General features: G+C 48.2%; 1 protein-coding gene across 1 annotated transcript in view; it reads right to left on the bottom strand.

The window, feature by feature from the left end:
- LOC138548539 (uncharacterized) overlaps positions 1-18,976 on the bottom strand; it is a 576,445-nt gene extending 557,469 nt beyond the window's left edge. Inside the window, exon 1 of the mRNA XM_069642284.1 lies at positions 16,274-18,976. Coding sequence (XP_069498385.1) covers positions 16,274-16,685 — 412 coding nt within the window. The 5' untranslated portion in view covers positions 16,686-18,976. The remainder of the gene's footprint in view (positions 1-16,273) is intronic.
- Between the last annotated feature and the right edge of the window lie 1,242 nt (positions 18,977-20,218).

Genomic DNA, 20,218 nt, shown 5'->3' with positions numbered 1-20,218 from the left:
GCCCTATCCTTGGACCTATCCATACTGGGGTCTACGGTACAGTTAAAGTCCCCCCCACACTACCGTACCCCCCGCCAGGGGGCCAAGTTTACCGTAGAGGGTCCTAAAGTAAGCCGCTGTATCGTTATTGGGGGCGTACACATTTATGATGTGTATTTCTCTGTTTTCCAAGAGACCCGTTACCACCACCATTCTACCCTCCGGGTCCACCGAAGAATCAAGCACTCGAAACGGCACGTGGGGCGCCACCCAAGTGACGACCCTTCTGGCATACGCTGAGTACGCCGTCCCCACAACGGTGCCCTTCCATTCCCTCCCGACCACCTCCAGCCTATCCCTAGTGAGGTGGGTCTCTTGCAGCAGGGCTATTTCTACGCGCATCTTCTTTAAATACTTCATCAATTTGTTGCGTTTAAGATAGCTGTTGAGGCCCCATACATTCCAGGTCACAATTCTGAGATTACCCGATGCCATCTAGTCGGTCTATCTCCGTCCCATCCCTCCCCATAATGTTCCCCATGTAGGGTCGTTTCCTGGCTCCTTCCCTACTATTAACAAACCGTGCTCCCCTCCCCCCTTCTCCAACCTCACACCACTGCACACAACTCCCCCCCCTCCCCACCAACCCCCAACAATAGCCCAGCTCCATCCCTGGATCTCAGGCCTACCCACGTCTGGACCCGTCTCGTAACCAAGAACAAGGACCCCGCGGGGTGTCACCAATCGAACAGTGACCTAACTAAGTATACTACTATCGGGTACAGAGGTTGCTCCCCAGGAGCTCCCAGTCATCTGTTTAGGAGAAGTGAATTCAACAGGACCCGCCCGCAGATGCTGTGACTTCCCCCTCACAAGCACAATATCAAACTATATTCTAGTCCCAATGTCATAGCTATGGCCTCACGAGTGCCCCTGCAGCGTGCTACTTATCTCCATCCGCTTCTGTCTGGGCATCCGATTCCTGTGGTCGACCTTGCATAACGAGCCATTCCATCGCGTCGCTCGGCGTCTCAAAGAAGAGGGATCTGTTCTTATGGATCACCTTTAACCTGGCGGGATAAAGCAACATGTAGCGGTGGCCTGCCTCTCTGAGCCTCCTCTTCACCGTTCCAAAGTTCATTCGACTCCGTTGTACAAGCAGCGTGTAATCCAGATACGCTGTTATATTCGCTGACCCCCTTTCTATCGTGCCCCCTTTCCGGAAAAATTTGAGAATCTTCTCGCGGTCACGATAGTTCAAGATCTTAGCAATCAACGGCCGCGGGGGGGCTCCTGGGTCAGGGCCCTGTGCTCCCTTTCGACCAGGAATCCCTGGGTTAGCTCTCCGCCTGTGATCTCCTGCAAAAGCATGGTTTCAACGAAATCCGTGGGGTTCGATCCTTCCATTCCCTCCGGTACCCCCACTATGCGAATGTTGTTGCGCCTGGCGCGCCCCTCCGTCTGCTCTGCTCTGTCCTCCAAATTGCCCACTCGCTGCACGAGGGCATGAAGTTCCTTGGCGTGTGTATTGCACGCCTCCACGGTCGGGGCCAACTCCTGCTCCAGTTCCCCATTACGCTCCGCGATCGTTCGCACATCCTGGCGCAACAGGTTCACTTCTTCCCGGACCGCTCCTATCTTGAGGTTTAGGCCCTCTTGCAACTCTTTCATGGCCAGGCCTAGCTTCGTCTCCCAGGCCACCTTCAGGTCAGCAATTGCTGCCAGCACCTCCTGGATGGTACCCGGTGGGTCCGTCGCCGCCGCAGGGGTTTCTTTGCTCTTGCCCCCTTCCGTGCCCGAGGGCGACCTAGCATAGGTCTCCATCGTAGACTGCTTGATCTGGGGTCGCACCACCTTGGAAGACATCCTGTTGCGTCGATTGGGCCCACACGCCCAGCTGTATCCTAGCGGGTTCAATCTGCTAGTCCGCCACAACCCATGGCCGCTGCAGTAGGGGCTCGCCCTTATGTTCTTGCTTTCAGCCCGAGGCGCATGCGACCCGTCTATCTGGTTGGGCTCACCCACGTTCCGACCAACCTCGTCTTCCTCAGCTCGTCGGACCTTTTATGGCCCTTTGTCCACAGGCGGCCATCTTGGGTGCTCCCCTTCCTTTGCGCGACCGCCAACTTCTTCGGGGTCTAGTTCCGTGAATACGCAGTCCCGCCGTTGGGGAGGGCACGCACCATATGCCCCCCACTTTCATACGCCTTTAGATGCACCGTGGGCTCGAAAGTCCGCCAAAAACCATCACTTTTTTCCCAGGATCAGGATCGGATCATCGGGAGCTCCTCCAAGGAACGTCCTCTCACGTAGCCATCAAGCCACGCCCCCAGGTAAGTGCAGAGAGTTATTGCCGGCAGTTACATAGACAGTGCAGGCAGCAGGAAGATATGAAAGCAGTGTGAGAAGTTGTTGTCTGGAGAAAGGTCTGCGGGGCTTGTTAGTGATTCTTATTAAAGAGCCAGTTCTTCACATTGGCTCTAAAGGACCAGAAGGAGAGTTCGGCTCGGATTGAGGGAGGGCGAGAGTTCTAACATTTGGTGGCCATGACTGAGAAGCTGGCTCCTCCCGCCGTTTTTAGTTTGAACCTCGGGATATTGAGCCAGAAAGAGTAGAGGGATCTGGTAGGTCTGGCTGAGTCATTTCTAGAGAATTTTTCCAAATGGTATTTTGGGGCAGAATTAGACAGTCATTTATGCGTGAAGGCTAGAGTACGGAGTGTGATTCTGTCTCGCACCGGGAGCCTGTGGGCATCCTGCCTGATGCTTGAGATATTGTTTGACCTTGGGAAGTTTTACGTTGATCTCAGGGTGTTATTCTGTAAGACCTGTAATCTATTGAGATTCCTTTCTATGGTGCCTAGGAAAAGAGTATTGCAGTAGTCCAATTTTAATAAGACTAGAGCCCCGGCTAGCGTAATGCAGCTGTTGGGGACAGGTAGGATTTGCAAGCGTTAATCTATTTATTGGTATAGGCAGTTGAAGAGGCTGTGGCATTTACTTGTCTCTTAAGTGAGAGAGTAGAATCTAAGTATACTCCTAGCGTTTCGACCTTTGTTGCAACATTGATGGTATTCCCCAGGAGGTACACCGCGGGTCCAGTTTATTTAGACGAGATGAGGAGCCAATGATCAGGAGCTCAGTTTTCTCAACATTAAGACACAAACTGTATTCCCCCTATCCAGGCTTCGATTTCCAGGTAGATGTCATTAATCAGGTTGGCGTCATTGCATAGTTCCCTGAGAGTGTGATGAGAACCTGGGTATCATCAGCATAATTTGTAAAAGTGACACCCATGTTGTCAAGACGACCAAAAAGGAGCTTAGTGAATATGTTATAAAGTGTAGGGGAGATGCCGGAGCCTTGGAGTACTAGGCAATGTATGGGGATTGGCTCAGCTGAGGTTGAAGGTGCAAAGACCCTAGTGGTTCGGTTAGAGAGGAAGGATTGGATCCATTGTGGGTCATTTGAGGAGAAGGCGGCGGCTGTGGATAGATGTTCTGAGAGAATTTGATGATCGACGAGTTTGAATGCCACAGAGAGATCAAGTAGCAGAAGAATGGCCAGTTTGCCCTTTTCTTTGGCTTCATTCATCTTGATTTTTAAATCCAGGAGGGATGTTTCAGTGCTGTGCCTTGGTCTGAAGCCCGATTGACACAGACCTAGTACATTTTTGTCCTCCAGATGCTTTTGGATCTGGAGGTAGGCCACTCTGTCCAATATTTTTAGTAGGAATGGAAGAATGGTAATGGGCCTGTAATTAGTCGGGATATTGGGGTCTATGTTTTTTTTTCAGTTTTTCAGAAGGGGCATAACCCAGGCTTCCTTGAGGTTGTTTGGGATAGACTCGTCATTGAATGACACATTGATCATGGTGGCAATGAAAGAGGCCAAGTCTTTGGCGTGACAGGTGTCTCCCTGACATCTTGAGGGTTTGAGGCCTAAGAATATATTTTCCACTTCCTTCGATGTGACTGAGGAGAAGGATAAAGGGGGCAAGGTGGAGGGTGACGGACCCTCGAGGTATTGGCGTTGGTATTGTTGGTCAAGCAGGTTGATTTTGTCTCTATTTCTACTTGTAACATAGTATTTTTTATCTGACAGAGCCTTCTAGATTTTGGCACACCATGCTGCATCCTTGATGCAGGTTTCAGTTGGTGGGGCTGGTGTCTCTAGTTCTCGCAGGATGCTAAAGAATTCCTTGGTGCCAGATTTAGCATTGTGAATTCTGTTGTTGCAAGTCTCTTTTTTAGTGTTAAGGATGGCTTATTTGTACGAAGTGGCTGCTGTGATGAAAGCTGCCTTATTGAGCGAGGTAGGCGATTTTTGTCCACTGGGATGCTGCAGTTATTTTGGTGTTGCGAAGAATTTTTAGTTCAGTTGTAAATCATTTATTAAGGTGGGCTATTGGTTTTGCTTTTTTTTTGTTTGATCGGGGCAATGTTGTTGAGCTTCTTACAATGGGGGGAGATTGAGGGACATTGTGACCAGGTTTTGATGGGGAGTAAATGGAACAGTCACCTGGGACAATACATGGGTGACAAACATAAATGAAGGACAACCAACAAGGACAATCCTTCCCTCTTGAATTCATAATCATCTCCTAGCCTCGACCTCACCACAGTGGGGAGGGAGGTTTGCCTTAATTTTCCCTGAGTGGGTGTTTGCCTCCATCTTACCTACCCAGACCTATTCCTCTTTTGAAAGCCTGTTCTGCAGGTTTGTCACCTCTCCCACCTCCACCCTGACTATTGCTGCCATCTACCGTTCTCCAGGCACCGTCTCCCTATTCATCTCTGAATGGGCTGACTTCTGCTCCTCTTTACTTGTTTCCACTTCTAACCTTCTCCTGCTGGGTGACTTCAACATTCAATTGGACTCCGCTGGCTCCTAGACCACTCTCGCTTCCCCTCTCCATTCTCCCTTCTGTGCCAACCCACATAGCTCTACACACTCTGGATGCCCTCATACAATCAGACCTCTCTCTCTCTCCCCCCATTAGTCACCCCTCTATCCTGGTCTGACCACTCTCTCATCTCCTCTCACCCGGGTACCATTGGCCCCCTTCCAACCCTCCAAAAAGTCACACCAACCTCGTTCACTGACACACGCCCACTGAATCGAGTGACTGTGACTGCCTTCATCTCTACCTAGCCCCATCCACCTCAGACTCTGCCTTCAGCAACCTACACCTGTCCACCACTAACACCTTTGACATTCTTGCCCCACTCATGAGGATTCGTATGAAACCTGCCTCAAAGCGTAACACTTGAATTGCAGCTCTGAAAGGAAATTGCAGGGCAGCAGAATGGAAGTCGCTAACCTCAGGCTTATCTTCTGACAAATTGGCCTGCCATCTACTCCAAAGCATACAGACTAGCCATCCATGCAAAGGAAAGAGCCCACATTCAGGCACGGGTCTCTTGCGCATCCAATAACTTGGCTTAAACTTTTCAAAATCTGCAGGGAACTAGCCAACCCCTCCGCAGTCTCCACCTCTCCTTCTCCTTCACATACCCTCTGCAATGCATTGGACTCACACTTTGCCACCAAAACACAGGACATTCTGACCTCCCTTTCAACACTCCCCCACATCGCATCCCACACCCCACTCCACAGCCCTCTGCCACACCCCTCCTTCCTCCTTTCCTTCTTTCTCATCTGTCACTCCTGAGGAAGTTACAAGACTTCATCGCTCCATGAATGTCTCTTCTAAACAGGTCTCCCCTTGCTCATCGATGACCGTCAAGGATAAAATGTACTCTTTTGCCCCTGCTCTCACTGAGTTCTGCAATCACGCTTTTACCACAAGATTGTTCACCACTGTCCTAAAGCACTCCCTTGTGCACCCACTGCTGAAAAAAACCTTTTTCTGACCCCACCTGCCCTGCTAGCTATCACCCTATTTCTATCACCCCCTTACTTGGGAAGCTTCTCGAGAAGCTGGCCTTGCCCCACCTTAACTCTCACACTGAACGTCTTGGTGGCCTCCATGACCATCCATCTGGATTCTGAACATCCAGAGGCATGGAAACTGCTCCTCTGAACACCTGTAAAGAACTGCTCACCTCTCTTGACTCCAACTCCTCCAAATCCCCAGCGGTCCTTATCCTTCTTGATCTCTCCTCTGCATTTGACGGTTAACCAGTCCATCCTCATTGAAAGATTCCAAGATACACTTGGTATCTCAGAGCAGGCACTGGACTGGCTGTTCTCTTTCCTCACTAACCGCTCTTCCCAAGTCATCCTGGGCCCGTTCTCCTCTCCTACTTCCATCTCCACCTGTGATGTCCCCAGAGTTCTATTCTCTCCCCTGCTTCTTTAACATTTACCTTGCTCTCCTTGCATGCCTCATCTCCTCCTTCTACTCCAACTTTCAGTGTTACGCAGATGACACACAGCTCTTCTTCAGACTCCCTGCTGACCCTCCATCATCCCTAACTGCCTTTCTGCGTCTCAGTTCTGGTGCACCTCAAATGATCTCTGCCTCAACGCCTGTAAAACTGAGATCCTTCCCATTGGAACCCCTGCTCCCTCTTTCTTCCCTTCACTCTGGCCTTCCTCCTTGGGTTCTCCCCCTGCTCCTTCAACTGAAACTAGAAACTTTTGAGTCATCTTCAACTCCTCTCTCTCCTTCCTCCCTCACACTCAGGATATTGCCAAGAGGTCCAACTACCAGCTCCTCCTTCTCAGAGGAATTCTACCTTTTCTAAATTTCCTGCAGAGGTTCAATGTGACCCAAGCCCAAGTTCTCTCTAGACTTGACTACTGTAATAGCCTTCTCCTGGATCTTCCTTCCTCCACTCTGCGACCCCTTCAGCTTATTCAGAATAGAGCAGCAAGACCTATCCTTGGTCTTAAGCCCAGGGACCGCATCTCTCCTGCTCTAAAAAGTCTTCACTGGCTCCCGGTTGTTGCACAGATTAAATTCAATTCCCTCTGCATCATCCACAAGGCTGTCTGGGCCTGGGGAACACACTATCTTCAACTTTATCTCACTAAGTACTCTCGCACTAGACCTCTTCACTCCTCTGGCACCAACTCTTTGTGTGTAAAGCATTTTGCTAAAAAGAGGGCGGGGGGGTCGCTCACTTTTCTCTGCAGGCTCTGTCCTTTGGAATAGCCTCTCCCTGCCCCTGCTCCTTGAGCAGTACCTTCTCAAATTCTGGAAGCTCTATAGGACTTTCCTCTTTTCCTCCTCCTTCTCACCTTCTCTCCTCTGCTAGTCCCACAGTTGCTGAATCAGTGTCCTTGGCCCATATGAATCTTCGGGGCCTTGACCTCTCACACCAATTACTCCCAGCTCCTGTCTGTCCACAGCACTTTGCATCTGCACAACCTCTGCTCTGGAGACTCGAATTTACACCTCCCGCGGCTCTGGCCGTGTAGCACTCAACATTCCTAGCACTTGCACGTTCTGAATACTCACAAGGCATAGTAGGTTCATCACTTTTCCTCTTCCCCTCAGCTCTTAATATTGTGTTGTAATGTACCATCCCTCCCTGCCCTATGGGCGCTTTGAACAGTACATTCTTACCTAACAAGCAAAGAATAAATAATTAAATAATTACATAAAGCATTAGAAATGTTCAAGTGCAGGTAAGCGGTATGGCCAGCTGTGTTAGGAATGTCACCAGCTATCTTCTAGGTAGTGCACATAGATCCTGTGCTAAATGTTATATTTAGGAACATACATGTGGCTATAAGAAAGAGTACTGTGCTAAACCTCATTCAGCATCTCTCCTGATGCAATCAAAGAGGTCATCATTGGAAGAGTTCTCATGTGGAGCTTGGAGAAGCACGTGGTCACCTATGCCTCACCTGCAGCCTGATGAAATCAGGAGTCCTCTTCGGCCCATGCAGGTGCAGGCCAGGCTACTGTTCCTGTCACTGTATTTCCCCTTTGTGCAAAGCATTTTGTGAAGCAGTTGCCTGAATGCCCGTAGCAAGCCCACGGTAACACACCACATTATATATGTATACACACAATAAATAAATACATACACACAAAGTATGAAACAATATCAGAGCTATTGAAATCACCATTAACTGCTGTGCCAAAGGCATTCTTTATACAGAATTTTACTTAATTGCTTATATTATAGGGTTCATTCATAGACCCTACGTATAGCACTGGACTTCTTCAGGATTCTAGCAGAAAGGGGCTTACGTGGTAATGCACGTAAGTGATAGGAGTGACAGACAGGAAAGAACATGCAGAGAGACTAGGCCAAGGGAAATACCCCTGCCACTTTGCTAGCCAGCATATTTACACAGAATGTAGAAAATGCCACCGGTGTGGTGTGGTGTGGTGTGCTGCATGGCAGGAGGGAAAGCTTCATGTGCAGCAGCAAGACCGGCAAGCAACAGGGACATAGGGGCACGGTATGGGGGCACGGTATGGGGGTAATGGCGATGGGGCCCAAAACAGCATGTGGAACACAGAGCCAGATTGGAAAGCCCCTGAAATGGTAAAAGAACACACGCCCCCAATTCTGGTCAATGTGAGTCTCCCGTGTGAATAGCGGGCAGAGTGGGAACCAGTATTTAGACTCTGGCATGAGGTACAGTTGGCATTCACAGAGGACCAAAAAGGCACGATGGAACAGCTATGTTTTGTGGGCCTTTCCTAACTGGGGAATCATCAGGGATGGGATTCAGAAGTACATTTTGGTGGAGTTGAGGCTTGATGTCATGTGGGTGTCCCCTTGGTAGAATCGCCTTGTGCTGCAGAGAAAAAAGCATGCTTGTAATTAGGAGAATTTTCATTTTACTGACAAGGGTCCTGGTGTTCACGGCATGCCACTTCCAGCATGAAGCAAGTCAACCAAGTGGTTCTGTTGTACGTCATATTATGTCATAGGTTATACTATGTTCCGACTCCAGCATGAATCGCGCCTGCAGTTTACGGGGCCTCTGGATGCTGGCATCTCTCTTTGGCAGGGTGTTGTCTGCGAGAAGTGTTCTCCCACAGTGGAAGCTTTGCAGTAGGGTTGTAGTGGGGTTCCCTCCCACTCACTTGGTAACGTGGCAGAGTGTTCTCTGATCGTTCTGGATTCCCCGGCAATGGCAGATCCATCAGGTCCGTTGGCAGGTTGGATCTGGCAACTTGGCAAAGTAGAGCATGAATAGCCTTCGTTCCTTTGCCCTTGCCTGTCTTGCCTGGAGTGCGGTCGTCTTGTTACTATGGTCATAGAAGCGTTGACTGGACCTCAGAGGTTTATTCTACACTGTTCTGTGGATGCCTGCCTCATTAGCTGGTGTTTCTCTGCTACGGGAAAGGCTTCCTACAGCAAAGCTCAGCTGGATCCAGATCACTAGCCCCCGCCCCCACGGCCATGAGGCAGTGGGGGAAGCGCTGTAGGAGTGTGTCGTGATATATGTGTGCATACACTCAATGGAAACTATGTAGGGGTAGGGATGACGACCCTGCTTGTGTGTTACAGGATAAGTTGGGTGTGACTAGGTTGGTGATTAGGTGGTAGGGGTGACAACCCTGATTGTGTGTTGCAGGATATGGTGGGTGTGGGTAAATTGGTGATTAGGTGGTAGGGATGATGACCCTGATTGTGTGTTGCAGGATACGTTGGGTGTGACTAAGTTGGTGATTAGGTGGTAGGGATGACGACCCTGCTTGTGTGTTACAGGATACGTAGGGTGTGACTAGATTGGTGATTAGGTGGTAGGGATGACGAGCCTGATTGTGTGTTGCAGGATATGGTGGGTGTGAGTAGATTGGTGATTAGGTGATAGGGGTGACGACCCTGATTGTGAGTTGCAGGATATGGTGGTTGTGGCTAAATTGGTGATTAGGTGGTAGGGGTGACAACCCTGATTGTGTGTTGCAGGATATGGTGGGTGTGGCTAGGTTGGTGATTAGGTGGTAGGGATGACGACCATGATTGTGTGTTGCAGGATATGGTGGGTGGAACTAGGTTGGAGATTCGGTGGTAGGGATGACGACCCTGATTGTGTGTTGCAGGATATGGTGGGTCGGACTAGGTTGGTGATTAGGTGGTAGGGACGGAGACCCTGATTGTGTGTTGCAGGATATGGTGGGTGTGCCTACGTTGGTGATTAAGGGATAAGGATGACGAACTTGATTGTGTGTTGAAGGATATGGTGGGTGTGGCTAAGTTGGTGATTAGGTGGTAGGGGTGACAACCCTGATTGTGTGTTGCAGGATATGGTGGGTGTGACTAGGTTGGTGATTAGGTGGTAGGGATGACGAGCCTGATTGTGTGTTGCAGGATATGGTGGGTGTGACTAGGTTGGTGATTAGGTGGTAGGAATGACGAGCCTGATTGTGTGTTGCAGGATATGGTGGGTGTGACTAGGTTGGTGATTAGGTGGTAGGGATGACGAGCCTGATTGTGTGTTGCAGGATATGGTGGGTGTGACTAGGTTGGTGATTAGGTGGTAGGGATGACGAGCCTGATTGTGTGTTGCAGGATATGGTGGGTGTGACTAGGTTGGTGATTAGGTGGTAGGGATGACGAGCCTGATTGTGTGTTGCAGGATATGGTGGGTGTGACTAGGTTGGTGATTAGGTGGTAGGGATGACGAGCCTGATTGTGTGTTGCAGGATATGGTGGGTGTGACTAGGTTGCTGATTAGGTGGTAGGGATGACGAGCCTGATTGTGTGTTGCAGGATATGGTAGGTGTGGCTAGGTTGGTGATTAGGTGGTAGGGATGACGAGCCTGATTGTGTGTTGCAGGATATGGTGGGTGTGACTAGGTTGGTAATTAGGTGGTAGGGATGACGAGCCTGGTTGTGTGTTGCAGGATATGGTGGGTGTGTCTAGGTTGGGGATTAGGTGGTAGGGGTGACGACCCTGGTTGTGTGTTGCAAGATATGTTGGGTGTGTCTAGGTTGGGGATTAGGTAGTAGGGGTGACGACCCTGGTTGTGTGTTGCAAGATATGGTGGGTGTGGCTAGGTTGGTGATTAGGTAGTAGGGATGACGACCCTGGTTGTGTGTTGCAGGATATGGTGGGTGTGGCTAGGTTGGTGATTAGGTGGTAAGGATGACGAGCCTGATTGTGTGTTGCAGGATATGGTGGGTGTGGCTAGGTTGGTGATTAGGTGGTAGGGATGACGAGCCTGATTGTGTGTTGCAGGATATGGTGGGTGTGGCTAGGTTGGTGATTAGGTGGTAGGGATGACGAGCCTGATTGTGTGTTGCAGGATATGGTGGGTGTGGCTAGGTTGGTGATTAGGTGGTAGGGGTGACGACCCTGGTTGTGTGTTGCAAGATATGGTGGGTGTGGCTAGGTTGGTGATTAGGTGGTAGGGATGACGAGCCTGATTGTGTGTTGCAGGATATGGTGGGTGTGGCTAGGTTGGTGATTAGGTGGTAGGGGTGACGAGCCTGGTTGTGTGTTGCAGGGTATGGTGGGTGTGGCTAGGTTGGTGATTAGGTGGTAGGGGTGACGAGCCTGATTGTGTGTTGCAGGATATGGTGGTTGTGGCTAGGTTGGTGATTAGGTGGTATGGATAGCCTGATTGTGTGTTGCAGGATATGGTGGGCGTGGCTAGGTTGGTGATTAGGTGGTAGGGATGACGAGCCTGATTGTGTGTTGCAGGATATGGTGGGTGTGTCTAGGTTGGGGATTAGGTGGTAGGGGTGACGACCCTGGTTGTGTGTTGCAAGATATGGTGGGTGTGGCTAGGTTGGGATTAGGTGGTAGGGATGACGAGCCTGATTGGGTGTTGCAGGATATGGTGGGTGTGGCTAGGTTGGTGATTAGGTGGTAGGGATGACGAGCCTGATTGTGTGTTGCAGGATATGGTGGGTGTGGCTAGGTTTGTGATTAGGTGGTAGGGATGACAAGCCTGATTGTGTGTTGCAGGATATGGTGGGTGTGGCTAGGTTGGTGATTAGGTGGTAGGGATGACGAGCCAGAGTGTGTGTTGCAGGATATGGTGGGTGTGGCTAGGTTGGTGATTAGGTGGTAGGGATGACGAGCCTAATTGTGTGTTGCAGGATATGGTGGGTGTGGCTAGGTTGGTGATTAGGTGGTAGGGATGACGAGCCTGATTGTGTGTTGCAGGATATGGTGGGTGTGGCTAGGTTGGTGATTAGGTGGTAGGGATGACGAGCCTGATTGTGTGTTGCAGGATATGATGGGTGTGGCTAGGTTGGTGATTAGGTGGTAGGGATGACGAGCCTGATTCTGTGTTGCAGGATATGGTGGGTGTGGCTAGGTTGGTGATTAGGTGGTAGGGATGACGAACCTGGTTGTGTGTTGCAGGATATGGTGGGCGTGTCTAGGTTGGTGATTAGGTGGTAGGGATGACGAGCCTGATTGTGTGTTGCAGGATATGGTGGGTGTGGCTAGGTTGGTGATTAGGTGGTAGGGATGACGAGCCTGATTGTGTGTTGCAGGATATGGTGGGTGTGGCTAGGTTGGTGATTAGGTGGTAGGGATGACGAGCCTGATTGTGTGTTGCAGGATATGGTGGGTGTGGCTAGGTTGGTGATTAGGTGGTAGGGGTGACGACCCTGGTTGTGTGTTGCAGGATATGGTGGGTGTGACTAGGTTGGTGATATGTGCAGTCTCAGGGGTATGAATGTGACTGGTGGCTGTTTTAATGGTAGATTGGTGAATGTGGATGCTTCGGTTTTCTCTTTCTGTAGGAGTCTGCGTTGTAAGTGGTAGGAGATCTCCCATGGCTGTTTTTGGTCAATGGTGTCTTCTGGTGTATGTCAGCACCTGCATGGTGTTTGTAAAGGCTGACATGCTCGTGTCATGTTCCAAGCTAGTGTTGAATGAAGGGTTAGCTGTTATCAACTCGCTGGTTTTGCCAAGGGGCAAGAGGGCTTATGAGAGTAAGAAATAGTGCTCAGTTAAGTAGTCGCTTTAACACCGACCAATCAGATTGTCCCCTTAATAACAGGCATTGCTGTTTCCCAGCAAAAACACAGTCCTTTTTATCAACCTAGAAGGTTGAAAGGCTGAGTCAGCCCCGCCTGGACTTCTAGCAGGTGTGCCACGGGTTACACACAGGTTCCTGCAGTGGCAGTTATATTCGCAGGCATTTGTACCTGGAACTTTCTCCTGCTGGAAGACGATTGAGTGTGTTCCCCGAGATACCAGCGAGGGGTGCATGGACATGGGGAGAAAGAGCGCATGGTGGCATGGGGGCTAAGAGGATTTCCCAATCACAAGCCACTGTCAAGAATAGGACAATCGCCGAAAGAGCGAAATTCTTCCTGTAAACACAGACCACAAGTGGTAGTAGGAAGCTTTGAAAACGAGATGTAAAACTGTCTCGGGAGGATAGCTCAAGGGCAACGCGCTTGCCTTGGAAATATGCCAACATGGAACATCACAGGTTCGATCCCCAATTCCGCTCTTAAGCGAGTTATACATTTACAATAGTAATTTGATTTGGCTCTGTGATTGCTGTTGTTATTAGTATTCATACTACTGTTATGATATTTGTACTAATTAAAATTAGGTTTTTTGTTGTGTTTATGTACTTTGTATCGTTGCTATTACTCCTTCCATAATTAATATTATATGTTTGATGGTTGTTGCCCACACACAATTTCCACTTGAGAAGTGCGCACGCTGGCGCCGCGTGCTAGCAAATAGATAAGTTGTATAATATTCATGTATGTGATCCCAATGTGTTGTTTTTCATCTTGTCTGTAACAGAGATGGGCCTTATGTCTAACCTTTAATAAAAACCAAAGTTAAGATGAGTATACGCGTTCACCAGACGTGCAGCCCCAGTAACCTACTTCTTCCCGGCATGCATATGAATGACAAGACGTGGGGGATCGTTTGCTCCTCTAAGAGAGTGGAGCAATACTTTGCATTAAAGGAGACATTAGGCGGTAATTCCTTATAAGTGCATCTACCACCTGGGAATGTGGGGCGTGGCCACAGAATGCATGGTTACATGTCTTTATAAAGACAAGAAATATAATGACAAACTTTTGCAGTGACTCTAAAATAACGAAAGAATGATTTTTTTCTCTTTTTTTTATTTTGATGGGCGTCTCCCCAAGTGCTCCGTTTTCCTTGCTTTACTAAACCCGTCCCCAGGCCCTCCCACCCTGTTTAATCCTTTATCCCACCCCCACATGTACTTAACATTACAAATTCGACATTTCTGTTGTTATTTATGTTTCACTGAAAATGCTTGTCACTATTTTAATTTCGTTATAAACACTGTATACCAAGAATGGAATGCACATTTCAGGACAGTTTTTTATTTATTTATTTATTTATTTTACAAATGAGACATCTTTCACGGGCACAAATGCTTTTTGAAGAATGGTGCATCTTCCAACAAAACAGTCACCACAAGCAAAATAATGAAATTGAATACACTAACTTGTGTTTTTAGGATGAATGTGAAACAAATTGAATAAAGTGTAACACTGTATGAAAAACACTAACAAGTGTGTACCTCACAATCATTACCAAATTTGGGAACTAGTGAGGACAGCTAAATCAACAAGCGCACAGGCTCACATAGAAAAAAAATCTAACACATTTCAGAACATATTGTCTTGAAATATCTGTGCTCAGAGACTCTCTCTGTAGAGTGGTTAAAGTGCTGAACATATGATTTTCACGAAAAGGGCAGGAAAATTGTGCATGCAACACAGCTGGGACACCCAATGTTCCATGATAATCCTGCAAATATTACATTTAGGTCTGATTGCCCATTTGCAAACTGAGAGCCGCAGGTGTTCATTGCAGAGATCAAGAATGGTCTTCTGATCCCGGCAGCTTGTCAGAAAATAAGTTGCACTCTCCCAAATTACATATTACAGCCTCTGGAATGTTAACAGGGATCACGGATTTTAAACCTCCAGAAACACAAAATGAAAACCGGAGCCCTTAACATTGATATGTCAATCAGGGTTTAGAATGATGTCATTTGTTACAACAATGCTCATGAATTTATATATCACGGAATCTAAATGGTGTCTAAGCCCACAACCCATAGACAGACCAGCAGTAAATGCTTCTTGCGCAATGTCAAACACTTTTTAAATAGAAAAGGCATTTGTTGGCACAGATAAAGAGGGTGAGATGGTGCGTTACTTACAGTGTGCAACTTGAGAGAAACCAGTTACTGAACAAGGACACCTGGCAACAAAAAAAATTAAGATTTTGTTTTCAACCCTTTTAGAAGTACTATATAAAAATTAGAGGGAATCCTGTTTCTGTATGGTTAAGCTGCTGACTTTGGACCAATGAGTTATGTGTTCTAATCACGGCTTCCCTACTTCACTGAAATGGTGTGATCCTGTGCAAGATTATGTAGCACACCCTGTAGAGCCTAAACGGGCACATATGGAGATTATTAGAAACCACTGGAGGTACATCAAGGTGACCGAGCTAACGAAGTTAATATACACATTATCAATATACACATTATTCTTAACTCATGCACAGTGTAATCAAAGTTGTGTGTGGGATATACAAATCAGGCATTTAGAAAATGTGCATTCATAGTGAAGTGTACTCTAACTCACTGAACATGTCGGCTGCGGTTAGGCATGGAAAATCCCCTGGGTGACTTGAAACATTGAGCCTTCTCAATCGTCTCAAAATGATTTCATTTTATCAGTATTTTACATTGAACAATGAATCAACAAAGGCATGTGTGTACATCCAACTAGCAAGACTACTAGAATGAAGTACATATAATTATAAAAGTCAAAACGTGTTGCAATAACCTATGTAGGGATGTACTACTTGACAAACCATGTATCGTTGTACTACCTACCTATGTCTATTTCTATGCCATATTTATTGTTTGATATATTATCACTGTATGCAACTTATGTAACCATTGCCTTAAGAAATGCGCCCGGTAGCCTCCGGGCCTGGTCTGCGCTATACAAATAAAATAAATACAAATAAATAGAAATAGAAATACAAATAAGTACAGACACAATGTAACCTCTGACTAGACTCCCCCATTGTCCTATTTCATCAGAATTCTGTACAGAGCTAGGCACAGCCTTAACTTGTTTTCATTAAAGTGCTAGTGCAGACTTGACAATTATTAGGTCAATAGGTCACCTAAACCATGTAAATATATCCTTTTTGTGTGTCAACATACGGTTGTTCCAAATAGTGTTGCTCAGGCTCGAAGGTAAATATATTCTAACAAGGTTATGTTATTTTGGTAGTGTGCTAGAAGGCAAAACCTTTTGTCGGTATCAATATGACCAAAACCAAGGACTCAGAAAGCACCCACCATTAAGCTGTTACCTGGCAGCTGTTACACCTGATAATGCCTTGAGAGATCAATGACTTACCTATAAAGTCATAGACCAAGTCCTTGACGAGATGGCCAACAATAGCATAGGCCACGGCCACCATCACGAGCGCGGCCATTAGCAGGTAGAGCACAGCTTTAGGAAGTGGGACGGGCTCCTTGGGGGGAGGCTTGTAATCTTTGTACAGCTGTTCATCCTCAGACTCGGAGTAGGAGTACTGGAAGAGGTGGTCGAGGCCAGTTGTGAAGTTGGTGGAATTCATCGGGGGCTCACTACTGGGGATGAGGCCGCTTGGCTTTGGGTCCTGCAGGACGCTCACCACGCTGCCAGTGGTCACCTCCACTGTGTTGATACCTTGGTGGACAAGGTTAAGGGTCTTGTTGATGCCCGGGAGCAGCTGGGTGAGGAAAGAGCCCCAATCTTTGATGGCGCTGATGTTACATATGATCATACTGGAGAGCTCAAGTCTAGCAGGTGCACAGATGATCTGAACTACGAATTCAGACGTGTGTCAACACTAAGCCAAGATTGAAAGAAATATATAGTGTTTTTTAAAAGCTGAAAATTGATCCTGATAAATCCAGCTTAGTCAACATTAATAAAGAAGTGTTGCTTTGGCACTGACCGCAAAGAGCTGTCCAAAGAGAGTCAGCACATAGTTACTCTACATTACCTCATTTGAGATAGGGAAGGGAGGTATCTATTTCTAGCCATGTTTGGTAAAAAATCACCAGCAGAAATGCAGTGCGTCTGCATTTAGCCCTCCGCTTGAACAAATGCAAACCTGATGCAATAGAGAGAGGAATGGGGACTCCGCCAGGAAATACACGGTCTTTGTTTAGATGAAAGAAAACAACGAGCACAGCCCGTTGTTTCCAGCTATTGCCTGCTAGCCATTCCCACCTCTGCTGCGGTGACCAAAGGACGTGGCTGAAGACTTCTGGTGCCTCATTAGAAAAATGGATCTCTACAAATACTTTCGCTTTTCAGCGCCGTGTTTCTCACCGGAGTTGCCCTCAATGGGGTAAAGCAAAAGGTTTTAGAGCTTGCAATAGGCTGCCGGTCCACCCCAGCCAAGCTTCGTTTAAAGTGTGTATGCCAGCCTTAGAACACACTTCCGGTCAGCCCAGGGAAGCCTTGCGGAATCCTGCATGCACACTTGTTGATGGCGCGAGCGTCGCGCGTCGCTGTTTTTTTTTATTTTTTTCTAAATCAGTGATTCTCGGAGTTCGTCAGCTACTGGAGTATTCCAGCATGAGGAGGTCTTCTTTAACAAAATAACCCGTTATTTATTGCAGATTATTCCTGTCCACAATTATCAGTGAGGTGTGCAGACCGAGAACTGACCCAGTTCTCCGACCGAATTCCTCGGAGGAGCTGCCCAGGCAAGCAAGGAAAGGAATCTTTGGGAAAGGCATGGTGTAGCCGGCCCTGAGCTACATCGTGTGATCGCTGCACGGCTTCAGAGGAGACGCAGCGGGTCACAAGCATAGAGCGTGACGGAGTTTCCAAGCGGAATGCCTGAAGGGAGCTGTCCAGGTGCTGGACGCGATCCTTCCGCAGCCCTGTGAGCTGTCCAGGTGCTGGTCGCACTTCCCTACGAAGCCCCGCAAGCAGCCGTCTAGGTGCTGAACGTTCGCCCCACTGCTTGATCCCTGCAGGGAGCTGTCCAGGTGCTGGTCGCACTTCCCTACGAAGCCCCGCAAGCAGCCGTCTAGGTGCTGAACGTTCGCCCCACTGCTTGATCCCTGCAGGGAGCTGTCCAGGTGCTGGTCGCGCTTACCCCGAAACCCTGCAAGCAGCTGTCTAGGTGCTCAAAGTTCGCCCCACCGCTTGATCCCTGCAGGGAACTGTCCAGGTGCTGGTCGCACTTCCCTCGGAAGCCCCGCAAGCAGCTGTCTAGGTGCTGATAGTTCGCCCCACTGCTTAATCCCTGCAGGGAGCTGTCCAGGTGCTGGTCACACTTCCCTACGAAGCCCCGCAAGCAGCCGTCTAGGTGCTGATAGTTCGCCCCACCGCTTGATCCCAGCAGGGAGCTGTCCAGGTGCTGGTCGCACTTCGTCCACTACGCGGCCGAATACCCCTGTTCAATTCCAGGCTCTGAACTCACACTCTTCCTTCCATCCCTCTCATAATTTCAGTGAGAAGCTCTCCGTACCCCAGATGTATCGACGCGGGCTTCTCTTCCTACAGGTAGACTTCAGGCTGCGGACTAACAACTCCCAATAATGGACACAGTCCCGTCTCTGTCATGGAGTTGAGTAGGCGCTGAAATAACTTATCCGGAGATGCAGTCTCGAACCCTTCGACGATCTTGCCAGGTGATATCCGGTCACCGGACTGAATGCAAAAAAAAAAAGAGAACCCACTTGGGCAGCCTTGGAATACGCCTCGGCTCTGGCACTGGGAACACGTCAGCTCCTCTGTTTACAAAGCATTCCCCTCATAATGACACAGCATATGCTCAGCCGAAGGGAAACTCCAAGCATGCGAAGCGTGCCTGGCGCTCACAGCTAGCCTCCGCGAGTGGGTGAGAGGTGGCGACGGCACCGTCTGTTATGTTAATCTCCTGCTCTTCACGCGTGGGGAGCGGGCGACTGGCAGGGCGAAGAAAATTCTGCCGGACTCCCAGCTTTGTGAGCGATCGGTACACGGATCAGCCGCTTTTGAGATCTAGTCACTGGAGAACAGTTTCAGCTACTGCGTTGAGCTCGATGCAGGCACGAGCCCGATACGGTGTGCCTACGGCATAAAGAAGGGTGGAGTAGGGTGGAGTATCGGCCGGTTTCTCTGATCATGTATTCCCGCGTGACATATCTGCCCCTTTGATTCTAGGCTAGAAAATTATCAAAATACTTAATATTTCTTACATGAAGCGATTTTCCACCCAAGTGTCTATGAAGAGTGCATTTATTTCACTGGCACAAACTCCAGACATTCCTGTCATCAATCCATAAACTCTATAGACTATGCCATGATTTCCATTCTCTGAGTCTGCGCCTTGAGGCCGACTTCAAGGAGTTACAGAAACGCTTGAAAAAGCAACTATTCCTGCGGATAATGTAAAAGAATACTCTGTGAACAGTTTTTTCCCCCATGATCCTTTCCTAATCTCCTCCCCTTATCCCTGCTCTATTAGTAGCCGAGCCTAGGGTCAGGTGAAATAGAACGTGGCAAAGGTGACTGTGCTGTGGTAAGTAGGAAGCTGACGGCTCTTGTGGCATTGATCAGAGAAGAGCGAGTAAAGCCAGAGGGGTTTCACCCGAAAACTATTTTATGAAAAAACTTCCCTGTGAACTACATGACCAGAATATGGTAGCTTTTTGCAAGCTTGCTCTTTTCTGTTTGTACCTTTGGGAGGTTGGGGTTCTTTCATTCCCTGCTGTTTTTCCCCATCTGCCTGTTGGTCTTCCCTTAAACTAGGTAATCCGCTGACTCCATGTCACCAGGAACACCCGTTTCCAGTGCTGAGCTTTGATATTACTGTAGTTTATTAGTTATTCAGTTGTAGTCAACAAAAACGACAACTTTCGGAATGCAATTGAAGGAGAAAAGAAAGGCTAGGACTTGGGCATGGTGTTCCATATGGCATCTATGTATTAGGTAACCTTACCCTACTTTTTGTACTTACTTTTGTACTTTTTTTGTTTAACCCTTTAACGTTTTTTAATTTCTTGTAAATGTCTTTTTTAGGTTGACCTTCATTCAGCATTTTTGACAAGGAATATTTGCAAACATTCTTTTCATGTGTTGATCCAAGAAGGCACACGTGACAAATAGAGATGGATGTCAAACAGCCAGGAATAAATGCACTGATAGTATTAAAAAGAAATCTTAAGAGAAGAGGGAAACGCAGTGCTCTCTGTTGGAGAACCCTTCTCTCAGCTTCAGCACTTGACAAAACTGTAACGGATTTATGACACAGCGCACTCCAGACCAGGACTCTTTCCACTGGCAAGGGATGCGGCACACAATAAAAACGCT

Source organism: Ambystoma mexicanum, chromosome 1q, assembly GCF_040938575.1.
Source record: "Ambystoma mexicanum isolate Mex_15411 chromosome 1q, UKY_AmexF1_1, whole genome shotgun sequence".
Lineage (NCBI taxonomy): Eukaryota > Metazoa > Chordata > Amphibia > Caudata > Ambystomatidae > Ambystoma > Ambystoma mexicanum.
The sequence above is the reverse complement of the archived record's forward strand: the minus strand, read 5'-3'. Positions and strand labels throughout refer to the sequence as shown.